At 41.4% G+C, this 14,905-nt stretch overlaps 1 protein-coding gene across 2 annotated transcripts in view; it reads right to left on the bottom strand.

The window, feature by feature from the left end:
• rxrab (retinoid x receptor, alpha b) overlaps positions 1–14,905 on the bottom strand; it is a 35,971-nt gene that overhangs the window by 12,339 nt on the left and 8,727 nt on the right. The window contains exon 2 of one of the 2 annotated variants that reach the window (XM_030791220.1): positions 1,357–1,619. In XM_030791220.1, the coding sequence (XP_030647080.1) occupies positions 1,357–1,619 (263 nt within the window). Of the gene's footprint in view, positions 1–470; positions 480–1,356; positions 1,620–14,905 lie in introns of those variants that run through there. The other variant, XM_030791221.1, reaches the window with a different exon arrangement.

The following is a 14,905-nucleotide window of genomic DNA, read 5'->3' on the forward strand; positions in this document are numbered from 1 at the left end:
CCTATTGTTTTAAAAGCAAGCTGAAATTTAGTCAAAGAGAACTCCTGTTTCCATATGGAGAAAACAGATACTGTGGAAGCAAATGTCTACAGCCCTAGTGCTTTAAATACCACCCGTGCGAGAGCTACGACTAATGAAGGAACTTTCGGTCTGTCTTGTTTATATATTAGTATCTTTATTTCTCACTTACGTGCTCGATTGCTTGGTAATATGATTGCTTTCCAGTATGAGCAATATTTTGCCGTCCAAGAGAAAACAGACTGTTTCTCCTTAAAAGGCCATTTATTTATACCAGAACCTTATTCATTTTTCATACACACTTTCTGTGCATTTGGCTTTAATGAGCTCTTCAAGTTTCAGTTTCCTGGAAACTGAACGCAGAGCATCAAAACAGAAAACGAAAAACACAAGAAAAAGAAAAGAAAAGAAAAAAAAACCCCCCAAAACAACGAGAACACACAAAGGCAAACATACGACATTATTCCAAATCTGTAATATTATTTGCTTCAGTGTCTCATAAAACTGTGTTTATATTGAAAGAAATTTGACAGAAATCCAGTAACACCTCCAGGTTTATGAACAGTGATGTTTTCCATCTCAGAAATATTGGAAAACAGCAGAGGCAGCGGTGTACTGAGCTTTGGAGCAAAGGCGAGTAATAATAGGCTATGTGAAGCTGTTGGAACATCGATTACTTTCCAGAAGATTCTTTACATGTGTGTGACACTTTAGACTCCAGGGCCAAGAGATGATGAGGTATTAAATTTGCCGTAACGCCACTGGGCAGAATCTTCAATCGACTGTCCGGGAGTTTAATTAATTCCAGATTTTCGCAGTAATCTTTAGCATCTGCGTTGCGATCTCCTCGCCTCAGACAGGGTTATTGTAAAGTTGTTTGTCAGCTACCACAGGGATATAAAATAATCTATTCAAAGTTTTGACAGTTAAAAATGACATGATGGTTTTTGCGGACGAAGCAAAAAAAAAAAAAAAAAAAAAAAAAAAAAGCGTCCCACGGGACTGGTTGTGCGATCGCCGTAGGACAATGAAAACTACAGTGTGCAAGTTCTGTTCTAGCTCCTTCGAACCAGCTTTATTCAAAACTCTTCAGTTCTAGCTCCTTCGAACCAGCTTTATTCAAAACTTCACAGCAACATCCTGCATATCTAAATCGAAAATAAACCAATTACACAATTACACAATCTCATTTTTACATAAGCTCCTTGATTACATCTCAAAGCATAATTACAGTAATGCTGACAATGCCACACATGCGTGTGATGCAAGCATAACCCACGTTCTGTGAGACAGAGGGTGAAACACACAAACGCAGCGTTTACTGTGCAGCTGACTGACCTGGGGGCTGAGGCTGGGGTTAAAGGGCATGCTGTTGGAGGGAGACGTGGTCATGCCGTGGTGACCGAGTGGAGAGCCGATGACGGGGAAGGGGGAAGGCACGCCGTTGATGGGGGAACTGAGGGCGCTGAGCGGGGAGTGGAGCTGTCCCGCCGAACCCACAGCCGACGGGCTCAGGAGGGAAGGGTGGAGTGGGTGGGGCCCCATTGGCCGATGCACTGTCGGGGAACTGAGCGGTGATGAGGACAACTGACCTGTTGAATCTGAGAGAGCACGAGACAGAGAGAGAGAGAGACAGAGAGACAGAGACAGAGAGAGAGAGAGAGAGAGACAGAGAGAGAGAGAGACAGAGAGACAGAGAGAGAGAGAGACAGAGAGACAGAGACAGAGAGAGAGAGAGAGAGAGACAGAGAGAGAGAGAGACAGAGAGACAGAGAGAGAGAGAGAAGCCAAATGTTGGGATCACTTTGTACAATTACCTTTCACAGGACAATCCTAACCAGTGACAACATGTTAAGTGGTTTACTGAAGACTCTGGCTTCATGGCTATCTCCTAATCAGAAAGATCAGTATAACTGTACAGAATATAACCACTGTACATACACATGTAATTATTTAAAGTACAAGGAAATGCATTCACATTTAACTGTCAAAAAAACAAACAAAAAAAACCCCCAACAACAAAAACAACGACACGGCAGTAGATCCACTTCAGGTCCAGCCAACCAAGTCATAAAAGGTCATAAAGATCAAACTGCCTACCTACATAATCTCTTCATTTCAATTGAGAAGAATTGCAAAATCGAGATAAAAGTAAGGAATAAGCTGTAAAGTATAAAAGATAAAATGCAAAGGTGAAACGGATGTTACATGCGTGGGCAGATTAATGACCTGTACAGAACATAAATGTTCAGTTTTTTATGGTGCCAGTTTCCACGCCTCAAATGCTGAGGTGAAATATAATTATTTGATGGGTCTGTGAACATTGGCTCGGATCAGCAAGTAAAAGCATGGCTATCACATTTAGATAAAGATGTGTCCGGCGGGCATTAAAGACGGTCCGTTTTGGTTGTAGAACAGCATAGTCTCTAAAACCCGGTCCAGGGCGCTGAGCTTTCAGCCTTTAGAGACCATTTGGAAGTACTGAGAAAATGTGCCTCTTTAAATTCAAATGAAGCTTGTCAAACTACCTGTCATTCTGATGGGCAACGGTTGAACGTCAGGCCTTAAGACCAGCAGTGTGGCGAGACATACATAAATCAATAATCTTAAATTGCGCTACCCCCAATGTCTGCAGTGAAGCAATTCAGTGTATGTGTTCGAGTGTGTGTGTGTGTGTGTGTGTGTGTGTACGTGTGTGTACACACATCTGTACTGTACTTGGCATGATTGTGTTGACAATACTATCCTTTCTGATAACGTTTTGGACTTCAGACACCGCAAGTTGTTTTTTTCTTTTTTTTTTTTTCCCCTTTTTTCCTAACATCGCATTGTGAAACCTCCACAACTCCACCTTCTCTCTCTCTCTCTCTTTCAAGGTGAAATATTATATTGAAAATAGACGTGTTGAAACTTTGTCCTTGGTATTAAATACAGCTGGTGAGGAGCTAATCCCAGACGAAAGGCTTTCTAAGCGAGAAATTGCATAATGATAGAATCCAATTTCACTCTTCTCAAACACATGAGCAGAGACAGCAGCATACAAATACTGAACAGGCAAGGTCAGCAGCAGTGTTCAAGTGGAACACTGTGTGGTAATCTGGTGTCTTTTAAAACATGTAAAAAATGTCCAGGGATGACAATTTCATTTTGTGAAAAAAAAAGCATGTGCATACACACACACACACACACACACACTATAAATATATATATATATATATATCTTTCTTTAGTGGACTTCTGTTCAGCGCTTTTTTGTTTCATATTTGTTTTGTTTTGTTAACTGCCATGAGGTACACAGTTCATTTTTAAGTTCTATCGATGGAAGCTTATAGCATGACCCAACAAACAGCAACAACAACAGCTCAGCAGACTGGGCATCGCTCTCTCTCTCTTGCTGTCGTCTTGAATGGAAGCGGTCTGTGTTGTTCAGGCAGGCTTCGGTTGTGGTTCCCTTGGGTGTAAAATTCTATGTAACTGGTAGAGACCTGTCTTTATCCCTCTTTTGTTAATGGTATTTTCTCCCTACCAGTTTCTCGTTTGATTATGTGGGCTACATCTACCAACTAAAACAAAACATGTTTCTGGCACTGGAAGAAAAAAAAAATAATAATAATAAAAAAACGGACAACAAAGCATTTATTTCCCAGATTCTGTATGAAGACCTGGAGTGGTCTGTAAGAGGACACTAGCACTTACCCCAACCCTTGCACATAGACTTACTGTGTCATCATTACACAAACTATTTTCAGACAGGAGCTACAGTTTACCAGCCTATTTAATTAACATTGCTATTACTTCATAATTACCATATCACCATCAGTTATCCTAAATATGAAAATGCAGACAATGGCACAAGCAAAACCCACCTGTAATGCGAAACATACCTATATGATAGATAGATAGATAGATAGATAGATAGATAGATAGATAGATAGATAGATAGATAGACAGACATGTACCTGTATATACATTTATTTGAGCATTTAATAGCTTCCAAGCCATGCACACTGACTTGTCAATTTTACGGGCAAAAAAATGAGGGGAAAAAAGAGAGAGAGAAAAAAAGCCCAGATGTTGTAAAAAAAGATAAGAAGCCATGAGAGCATCTGTCAAAGTGGAAATCCAACCTGATTTGTTTTTTTTGTTGTTGTTGTTTTTTTTTATCTCTGCAAACCTGAGCTGACAGCGCTTAAAACTCTGGCTGTCTGCCTGCCAGGCATCAGTGAGTGTGTGGGTACAGGTACACACCCCACACCCTGCGGAGTAACTATCTGACAGCCACGCCATTCATTTGAGAGAATAAATAACTGGAAAAGAATGATGGATTAGCTGGTTTGCCGTTTGGAAATGACATCAAAGAAGGACAAGTTTCATAGCTTCATAACTTTCCATCTTTAGCTACAGTAGCTAATCTCTCAGGCCAGTGAATGAGTTTATTTTAGTCTAACAACAGTGGTGTATTTCTCTGAAGATGACCACGCTTTGACAGCACGTTTCCAAAATTCCCAACCATTTTCTACCGACTCTGAAATAATTACACTCTGTAGCGCAGGGAACTGGCCAACAATAATAGTTTTTCCTTTTTTTTTTTTCCCAAACCACCCAAAAAAGTTTCAAAGTGCCATTGTGGTTGCATTCTCTGCATCTGAATTATGTCAGACGTTGCCTTTACACTGTGGAGGTTTTAAAAAAAAAAAAAGAAAAGAAAAAAAAAAAAAAGATTGCAACAATTATATCTTGAGCATTTTGAAATAATCAGAGAGCTCTAATAAAGTGCCTTTTTATGGTCAATTGCCAGGTCAAATCATCTATTATGAAAATGATCCTCCCTCACTGTATAAACAGCACAGTCCTAACCACAGTTCTATAAACACTACCACGTGAAATGTTTACTTAATCACTAGAAACACTTTCTGTAATGTAAATCAAGAACAGAGAACGGACAGCAAAAACAGACTGATTTAGACAACATCCAAGTGTTCGACGTGGGTGTTTCTGCAGTGAAAGTGAAATTGGTGGCTTTAAACGAAAAGCAAGGCGAGGCAAAGAAAACGAAAACGAACTAGAAGAAGGAGAAGATGAAGAAGAAGAGGAAGAAGAGGAGGAGGAGAGAGGGAGAAGAAAAACAGAAAAGAAAGTGGCAAGTCTGAGCGTTGTTTGTACATCTCAGAGTGAGAAGGTGTCTGGCGCTTCTGTTAAAAGTCCGTGCACGTTCGTTCATTCTTCTTTGTCCAACCAATTAGAATAAATCAAAATGGTGACATTGAAACACGTTCAAACAAATGCAAATTGGGCACTTGCGGATATAATCTCTCGAAACATATGTGCAGAAGCATAGATGTAGACTATTTTAGGGACACTATGTACTGTCAGAGTCATTTGAGTAGGCAAATTTCGCCAGTCCTGTAGAGAGCAGTTTAGAGACTTGCTCGATCGGATCTGTGGCACATGTGCTAAACAAATCAAGCACATATGTAAGGAGACTGATAGTCAAATGCTTCCTTTCACATATTGGACAATGTCAAAGCCTTTCATACCTTTGAGAATTGTGTGCAAATGGTAAGCGCGTGCGCGCGCATGCACACACACACACACACACACACACACACACATACGGACACACGCACACACACAAAACCAAGGCAAACATCCAACCTGGCTCTGAATCCGGAATCCATTCACTGTTCAGCTATCAAGTTAGGAAAGTTTCAAAGAGCGATAATGAATGAAGACACACATTTGGAGTTCTCATAACACACTGACCATACAGAAAAAAGAGGGGGAAAAAAAAAAAACTTGGCGTTTCCCCCAATCCCACCCACCGAGATTTAATTACCACTGACAATTAGGTCAGAAAGCAGACCCAGCATCCTCAATTTGCACTGAGAGAGAGAGAGAAAGAGAGAGAGAGAGAGAGAGAGAGAGTGAGTGAGACAGAGGGGGGGGGGGGCTGTTTCATTTACGGAATATTCTCTTCAGTGATCTGATCCAGACACTGCTGGTCCGATATATTAACTCCCTCCGTTGCACTTCCAGACACAGAAAACAGAACCAATTAGTGCAGTAATTGCTCAGTTGTGTCTGATTGCATGTAAGCGATTACTGGCTGAGAATACATTAGGTCATTTGGAGTTCAGTGTTGGATACGTCATGCCATAAACTGAGGGCAAACATACAAAAACACCGCTCACACAATTCAAAGCTCACTCAAATTTCAGCTGCTATAGGCCGGGTCAGAACCGCTAAAATAAACAAAGTTTCAGATTACTCTTCTCTTTTATGATTTTATTACTTTTTTTTGCTTCTACTGGAATACACCCTTCATCACTTCTTTGAGAACCACATCAAACTGTTGGGCTGGGTAGAGACCAAGCCTGTCAAAGTCAATGTAACATCACATATACCAAATAACTATATTTTTACACAGTAATTCCACACACAAATATAATTAAACTGTATGTTTTTTCACTCAACAGGTTACAGTATTCTCTCTATTATGGATCACGATAAATCTGTTTATCACATATGTTAAGAGCACTAATGCAATTAAGTAGCATGTACCAAAACAGTAATTAAACTACTATGCTACTAGTAAAGAAAATATGTTTAAATACACGAGACGAGATCAGAAAACAGAGTAAAAAGGCTCTGATAGCTGGGGACATTATGACTGAGATGAATAGTGTTTATGTACCCGGTAAGAGTCCCGTATAAAAAAATAATAATAATAAAAAAATAAAATAAATAAAAAAACACCCTTGGAATAAAACATTATCAGCAGGAGCATAAAGATCCTTAGGATACACAATCCATCTTATCCACACAGCGCCCCGCAAATCATTTCACAGCAAGATTATCTGGGTAAGATTATATTCTGCGAAACTGAGTATGGGAAAATGCCAATTTGAAACCAAGGAATGTTTTTTTTTTCCTTTTCTGTTCTGCACTTTTCTACTGACAGAAAAGAACGAAAGACAATCTCAGGAATAGTGTAATAAAAGCCTCATTTCTGACTGTTGTCTAAAACCACAGGCAGCAACAGAGGTATCTGAAAAATTCATAATTTATTTAAATTTTTTTTTACCCTCAGGCATTCTATTCAGAAACGCATACCTTGATCCTTAAATCTTTAATTTATGAAGAATAAATTAGACCCAAAAACCATTAATTCTAGAACAAATGTAAAAGATCAGGAAACCCAGATTTCAGCGGTCAGTTAGCGGCTTTTGTTAAGAGTCTGTTAAGAGTCACTTTGAGGCTTTTGTTAAGAGTCAGTTTGTTAAGAGTCAGTTTGTTAAGAGTCAGTTTGTTGAGAGTCAGTTTGTTGAGAGCCAGTTTGTTGAGAGCCAGTTGTAGAGTCAGTTTGCGGCTTTTGTTAAGAGTCAGTTTGTTAAGAGTCAGTTTGAGGCTTTTGTTAAGAGTCAGTTTGTTGAGAGTCAGTTTGAGGCTTTTGTTAAGAGTCAGTTTGTTAAGCGTCAGTTAGCGGCTTTTGTTAAGAGGCTGTTAGGAGACAGTTTGAGGCTTTTGTTAAGAGTCAGTTTGTTGAGAGCCAGTTTGCGGCTTTTGTTAAGAGTCAGTTTGTTAAGAGTCAGCTTGAGGCTTTTGTTAAGAGTCAGTTTGTTAAGCGTCAGTTAGCGGCTTTTGTTAAGAGGCTGTTAGGAGACAGTTTGAGGCTTTTGTTAAGAGTCAGTTTGTTAAGAGTCAGTTTGTTAAGAGTCAGTTTGCGGCTTTTGTTAAGAGTCCTTTTGTTGAGAGTCAGTTTGAGGCTTTTCTTAAGAGTCTGTTAGGAGTCAGTTTGCGGCTTTTGTTAAGAGTCAGTTTGTTAAGAGTCAGTTTGAGGCTTTTGTTAAGAGTCCGTTTGTTAAGAGTCAGTTTGAGGCTTTTGTTAAGAGTCAGTTTGTTAAGCGTCTGTTTGTTTAGAGTCAGTTTGTTGAGAGCCAGTTGTAGAGTCAGTTTGCGGCTTTTGTTAAGAGTCAGTTTGTTAAGAGTCAGTTTGCGGCTTTTGTTAAAAATCAGTTTGTTAAGAGTCAGCTTGGGGCTTTTGTTGTGAGTCAGTTTGCTAAGAGTCAGTTTGTTTAGAGTCAGTTTGAGGCTTTTGTTAAGCGTCAGTTTGTTAAGAGTCAGTTTGAGGCTTTTGTTAAGAGTCAGTTTGTTGAGAGTCAGTTTGAGGCTTTTGTTAAGAGTCACTTTGTTAAGAGTCAGTTTGCGGCTTTTGTTAAAAATCAGTTCGTTAAGAGTCAGCTTGGGGCTTTTGTTAAGAATCAGTTTGCTAAGAGTCAGTTTGTTAAGAGTCAGTCTGAGGCTTTTGTTAAGAGTCAGTTTGTTGAGAGTCAGTTTGAGGCTTTTGTTAAGAGTCCACACCACCGATGACTTGCATTTTTTCATTCATTCATTCAACCTTTATTTAATTCTCGGGGACACATTGAGGGTGGCCCTCATTTCAAAGATGTCAAGATTACAAATAAAACATAATAAATAATTAAATAGATAAATAAAAGATAACATAACATCATTGATAAGGACACAGTGCTCTTTGCAGGCTGCTCATGTAAACTCTGACTTTGCAAACAAGGTCAAAGCAGCAGGGGGGCCATTTCTACTGCACCTGTTCAGAGAAGGATTTCTATTTGTGTAGCATGCCTGATGAAGCAGATGGAACCGTTGTACTCTCACACCACTGACAGACAACGTTTATAGTAACCCTCCACAGCCATCCAGACAATCAATTCCATCCGTGTCGACATACAGATGGTTTGCCTCTTCCGTCACTTTGGACTCTATTAAAATGACTTGAAGTTGGCCGCGAGAACCGCTCAACGTTAGTTTCCACTGATATCACTACTGTGGCCTTAGTGGAGCTAGACCACTGCGTGGGCATATACACACGCGGACACACATACACACACACACACACACACACACACATTCAAAATACTGAAGAGTACAAACACATATGTTTTAAGATATGGACAGATATATAGCTCACCAGGGCAGAAGTTGCAACAGTCTGTGAAACTTGAGCAATTAAAAAAAGAGAAAAGAAAAGAAAAGAAAAGAGAAGAGAGCACATGTTGAGTTCTCTCTTTTTTCTTGACGTGCTGATGGTTCTGTGCAGTGTGTTCTGGTAATGTAACTGACAAACACGTTGTGGTGAGTCATCAGCTTCTTGGGTTGCTGAGATAGGTACCTGTCTAACTCACTCTCACTCTCACACTCGCACGTTCTGCATATAGAAAAGACCTCCTAATAAGGGAGAAAATGACTCTATCAGTGCTAATTGGAACATTTTGAGGTAGGAGGCAGAAGATAAAGAGATTTTAATCTAATGTACTTGTATGAGGCTTCAGTGCTTTCCACACACACACACACACACACACACAGAGTCACAAAATGAGCATGAAAAAGAGTGTAATATCAAGCAGGGACTCACAATCTGTCTTTTGTCCCTAAATGTGTCACTGTCGTATTCTTCTCTTGTCTCCCTCTCCCTCATACTGAGGCAGAGCATATCCCATGATGCTTTAAACTGTGTGCAAATTCCCCCCGCGGTGAGATTTCAGGCTGCCCCACTTTTAGATCATTCACACACCCACACCCACACACCCACACACACAGATCGGGATCAACGCTGGGGTAAAGAGGGGGGGGGGCGGGGGGCCAGCCTGGACGCGAGGTTTGACGGTGCCCGCTGAAACACGCTGCCAGCGATCAGATCACAAGCTGTCTGGGGTGCCTGTGTGTGTGATGAAACGAAGCCTCAACATCGAGCGATGTTCTGCCGAACCGCCGGGGTAAACCTTGTTCAGAGACAGCTGCCAATTACTATTTCTCTTCTGGAATACGCTGCCATCACTCCATATGACCAAATAAATAAATAAATAAACTCATTTTAGAAAACAGGGTAAATTTATTTTGAATCACTTAGTTAATGAACTTAAGCTCACTTAACTCTAAAATTATCTACTGAAAATGTCAGATGGTTTAATGGAGTTACTGAATTGAATTTTAGTTCCCTCTCTGAATGGGATGAATTGAAACAGAACTGACCATAAACCGGATCAGTTGACATCGCCTTATCCTCAGAGAGTAGATAAGAGTGAACTTTAAGTTTAAATAAATAGCTCGACCTTTTTGGTCACATTCAGTTTGGTTCACTTCAGTTCAGTTCATATTTTTGTCTGAGATGTTCATTGAAAATCTATTGCATGAAGAGTGACAGGGGGTCAGACACGGTGTGGTTTGACTCTGTGTTTAAATGTCCGCGCAGAGAAAACATTTCATTTTGTCTGTGCCAGGGAGAGAGAGAGAGCGACAGAGAGAGAGAGAGAGAGAGAGAGAGAGAGAGAGAGAGAGAGAGATAAAGGGCTTAGAGAAGATTTGTAACTGATTACCTCTGATAAAGGCTGTGTAAAGGTGATAAAGGCAGTGTGGGACTGATACAGTGACAGACTTCCCAAAGCCCACTCAACACTCAAGCCCAGACAATACCTTCAATAAAACCCTGATCTGAGTTTCATCTGAGTCTGACAATGGGTCCTGAATGTGCGGTGGTTTACTGCCTCTGGGATAAACCAGAAAAAGGGGGGAGCAGGGTGGGAGGGGTGGTATAATGTCATGTTGTGGGTGTGACACAAGAATTTTTGTCAGGGAGGAAAAATTCAATTTGGCTCTCTGTTTTGGGAACAGGTGTCAGCTTTAGCCAAAGACCAGCCACTGCATAGAAAAAATGCATTAAAACATAGGTGTGGTTTAGCATCAGTGCACGCTCTGCATCTTAAATTGCAGGTATATGTATGTGTGTGTGGGATCCATGTGTGGAATGTTTTGAATTAGGGTGATGATGTCATAATACAGGGTGGCTGCATAATGCGGGCTGTGAGCCTTTGTTAATAGGACCAGTAATGAACAGCGCTGGAACAGAAGTTCAAATAAAAAAGCAGCAGAAAGACAGAAAAGTCAACAATTTCCACAACCCAGTGTTGGCAAGAAAGACCTCTGGACACTGTTACACGCAACGCTGCGTAGCCTCTACTCAACGAAACGACAAGAGGACATGCCAAACAATTTTTCTGCGACTCTTTCAAGAAGTGTGTGTTCGGAGGAGGAATCTGTCACTCGAACTCCAAAAAAAAAAAAAAGAAGAAGAAGAAGAAGAAAAAAAACCCAAAAAACCTCGTACCACATGTTAGCTCAGAGCTGCCTGTCAGTCTGTTTTTAAGAGCAGGCAGCTAGAGTCATCAGGAAAACATTAGCGTAGTGCTAAGCAACACAAGCCCATTGGCTGCCTGCATCGTCCTCTCCGTTTGAGGTCAGACCAGACATTCCAGCGGATAATCTTTTCCATTCCAGCACTACGGAACACTCAGAGAAACTACAGCACCGCACAAGGCTGGCTTTGTATGTACAGTCTCCTTCATTGGTTTTTCAAGCAGGTTTTTTTTTTCTTTTTTTTTTTTTTCTTTTAAATACTGTACGCTTCCAGCGAGCTGCTTTTTTATCCTGCTACAAGAAAGTACATTGGCTTGATGTAAAATCAAGAGTACTGACTTTAAAGTTTTGCTGCGTCTAAGGGTAGTGCTGTGTCCCTTTCAGCTGTGGCATTACGGGGATCCCATTGTGGTACGGGTCAAAACAATTAAACTGCAAAAGTGAACACCTGGCCCTTGTTTTTTTCGTAATGCGGGGCCCAAATTCAGCATTTTTGCAATACACAGCAACAGTGCCTCTGATACAATGCAGTTAACAGAGAACACGCACGTGCACGCACGCACACACACCTACACACAAAAACAAAAAAAAAAACCCTGCAACCCGCAACAACGTTTCATTTTTGTCAAGGGACTTTTTTCAGCAACATTTAGTCACATTATTTAAAAGAAAAAAAAACGTCCTCTGGCTCTTTTCCATTAACTTTTATATTGTATGTTTATAATTAGTCACTTTCCATTTGAGTGACTCTGAAGGGTCTGAGGGAACCCAAAATACACGTTGGCTCTGATTAGCAGCGACCAGGCCACACTGTATTTTCTTCTCAGTGTCTTCCCGTAAAAGCTATTCCTATAATCGGCTAGTAATATAAACCTCAAAATCGCGCCGCCACCACGTCACGGCTAAGGTCTAGGGTTCGTACAAACTGACTTACGCTTGATCTCTCTCTGGAGTCCTCCAGTTTCCCAGAATCCACCTTTTTTATGTTCTGTTTGGCCCTCTGAACTTGAAACAAAAGCTTGTAATTGTGGATTCTGCTAGCCGCTGAGAAAATGTATAGTGAACATCATATGGCGAGCTTTCACGTTTTAAATGTGGTCGTTCTTTGGGATTTATGGACACATGTTTGAAATTACTCAAAACTCAGAAATTATAGTCATTTTAAACTATGGGTCACAGTTACCAAAAAAAAAAAAAAAATCTGCTATATGTTTTCTTATTCCTGTGACATGACTGAATATTGGCAAACATACTTTTCTTTGTCCTTTGTGGGGTTTTTTTTTTTCTATCTCTGCAAATGTGATTCTAATCTGCGAAGCACACTACTGTGTCAGTATGCTTTAAACAGTGCGAAAAGTGCTGCGGCATGTCTGCGTATGTTATTCGTAAACAGTTTACTACAAAAACAAACAACAAAGCCATAAACAAAGACAAACAGAAACCGTAGACCGACTTTCTCACTACCAATGCCTTAAAACCCGCTCTCCTTCTAAAACTATTTCAAAATATCTTGTTCAGCTCAAAACTCGATCATTACATTCATACAACACCATAACAACTAGCCTCCCCCCCCCGCCCCCGGAAAAAAACAACAACCCTTAATTACAGGTGTTAAGGATTTAAAAAACAAAAAACAAAAAAAAAAAACTTCAAAGCTTAGATTAAAAGATAATACCATGGTACAGTAAGCCCTGCCCTGTGTATTCATTAGCGTGAAGGAAAGGGGGTGGGGGGGGGGTGGGGGGAGTCTGCATGTTGGTTGTGTTCTAACATGTCTGCAACCGAAAGTATTCGTCACCGGGTTCAACACTCTTCTGCTCCCTCGAACTACATGAGACTCAGACACGTGAATGAGCACGCAGACAGGCGAGGACTAATGCATGTCTACGGCACAGGGGTTATCCTTGGTCTTTAGATAATGTGTTTTATTTATTGGCTGGATGGCGCAAAGAGGAAAATCCTTTAAAGAGAATTATCTTTGTGTGTGTGTGTGTGTGTGTGTCTATGTTTGCTGTACCTGTGGATATCCTGCACTGGTGATGCGGGCATGTGCCCGTGAAGCAGGGGCACGCGGCGTGTGACGTGCCCGTGTCGTCACGGCGACCCCGTGGAGAGAGGGCGGTGCTTTTTGGGAGCCCCGTGTGTCTGACTCTGAGAAACAGACTGGATCATATACGACATGCACTGACATCACATAGTTGTGGAGTCTGACTTTTTTTAAACAGTTTTTCCTCTAATATCCTCCGTGGAAAATGCGTCTTCCTCTGGTCATCTATTAAAAAAATCTAAAACAGAATCTAAAACAACCAAATATAGTTTTCAACAAGACTAATCAGAAATATTATCCAGGCAAAGTATTCAAGGGTACACCAATCTATGTATGTGCGCAAGCGTATGTGTGCATGTGTGCATGTGTGTGTGTGTGTGCGTGTGTGTGTGCGCGCGCGCAACTTTGATTAATGTATTTCTGATGCTCTTATCCTAAATTCTGTTAATACAGATACTGAGACTGTCCCACACCCATGGCTCATTGCATAATGCATACTGCTAGAGATTGCTCTCTTTTACTGTAATCTTACGATGATAAAGAGAGCTCAGGGTAAAACAGGGGCGAAGGCACGCAGACATTTCAGGACAGAAAAGTTCTCCCTTGTAAAAACTGCCCTTGTACGTGAGAAACACAAACCTTTCAGCCAAAGTAAAAAAAAAAAAAAAACGGGGTCTAACTTTATGGGTCCCCCTCCCCTTAACAGTTCCCCCCTCATTTATGAGACGTTCACTAGAAGCCTGTGCCATTCTGGGAACTGGATCCCTTTTCTTTTTTTTTTCTCCGAGCGTATCATTTTGTCTCCGAGGCAATGAAGCAAGAGGTCAAAGATCAGCGGCACAATTCAATTCATCAGCGACGTCATAAAAAATCTCTCTCCGCCAAGGGTTCCTGATTAGGTCTTTTTAGAGTACCGCTCAAAGAGACGAGACCTACAGCAAAGGCGTCCATTGTTACCCAGACCATGTGATTACAAGCAACCTTCAAACGTCTTTTGTTTGCCTCTGAGGGCCAACGTCACAGGGGAGATGAACAGGGCATTTGTGACACTCCCCAGCGAACGCGCCTCTCTCTCTCTTTCTCTCTCTCCCGCTCTCTCTCTCTCTCTCTCTCTCATCTTCGTCCTGATTGCCATCACCTTGCAAATCTTCGTGTGGGAAGTCTTTTAGAATGACTCGTCTTGGGCTAGCGTCTTGGACAGAAAAGCGCGAGACTCCACGTGAAGGGTGTTAAACTAAGTTTAATGTAAATTGCTTCAGCCACGGCACAGAATTAGAGATGAGACAGACAAACAGACAGCCGTATTTCACGTAGTCATCTTCTTCGGGGGTCCCCGGACTGAACGCCGTGTTCGGCGAGCGCTGTGATCGAGGCCTCGAGCGCGGATCTAAAGCCGTAACCCGAGAACGAGTCTGCGGCCGGGAATCGCTCCCGTACCCGACAGGGCCCTGAGGCAGAATGGCATCGCTCACGGCTAAACTCTGATCTGCCAAACCGGCTCACGAGAAAGCAGAGAGAGAGAGAGAGAGAGAGGAGAAAGAGAGAGAGAGAGAGAGAGAGAGAGAGAGAGGGAGAGAGAGAGAGAGAGGAGAGAGAGAGGTGCACACTCTGTTTTTGTGTGGACTATGTGTG

This window comes from Chanos chanos, chromosome 14, assembly GCF_902362185.1.
Source record: "Chanos chanos chromosome 14, fChaCha1.1, whole genome shotgun sequence".
In the NCBI taxonomy this organism is placed as follows: domain Eukaryota; kingdom Metazoa; phylum Chordata; class Actinopteri; order Gonorynchiformes; family Chanidae; genus Chanos; species Chanos chanos.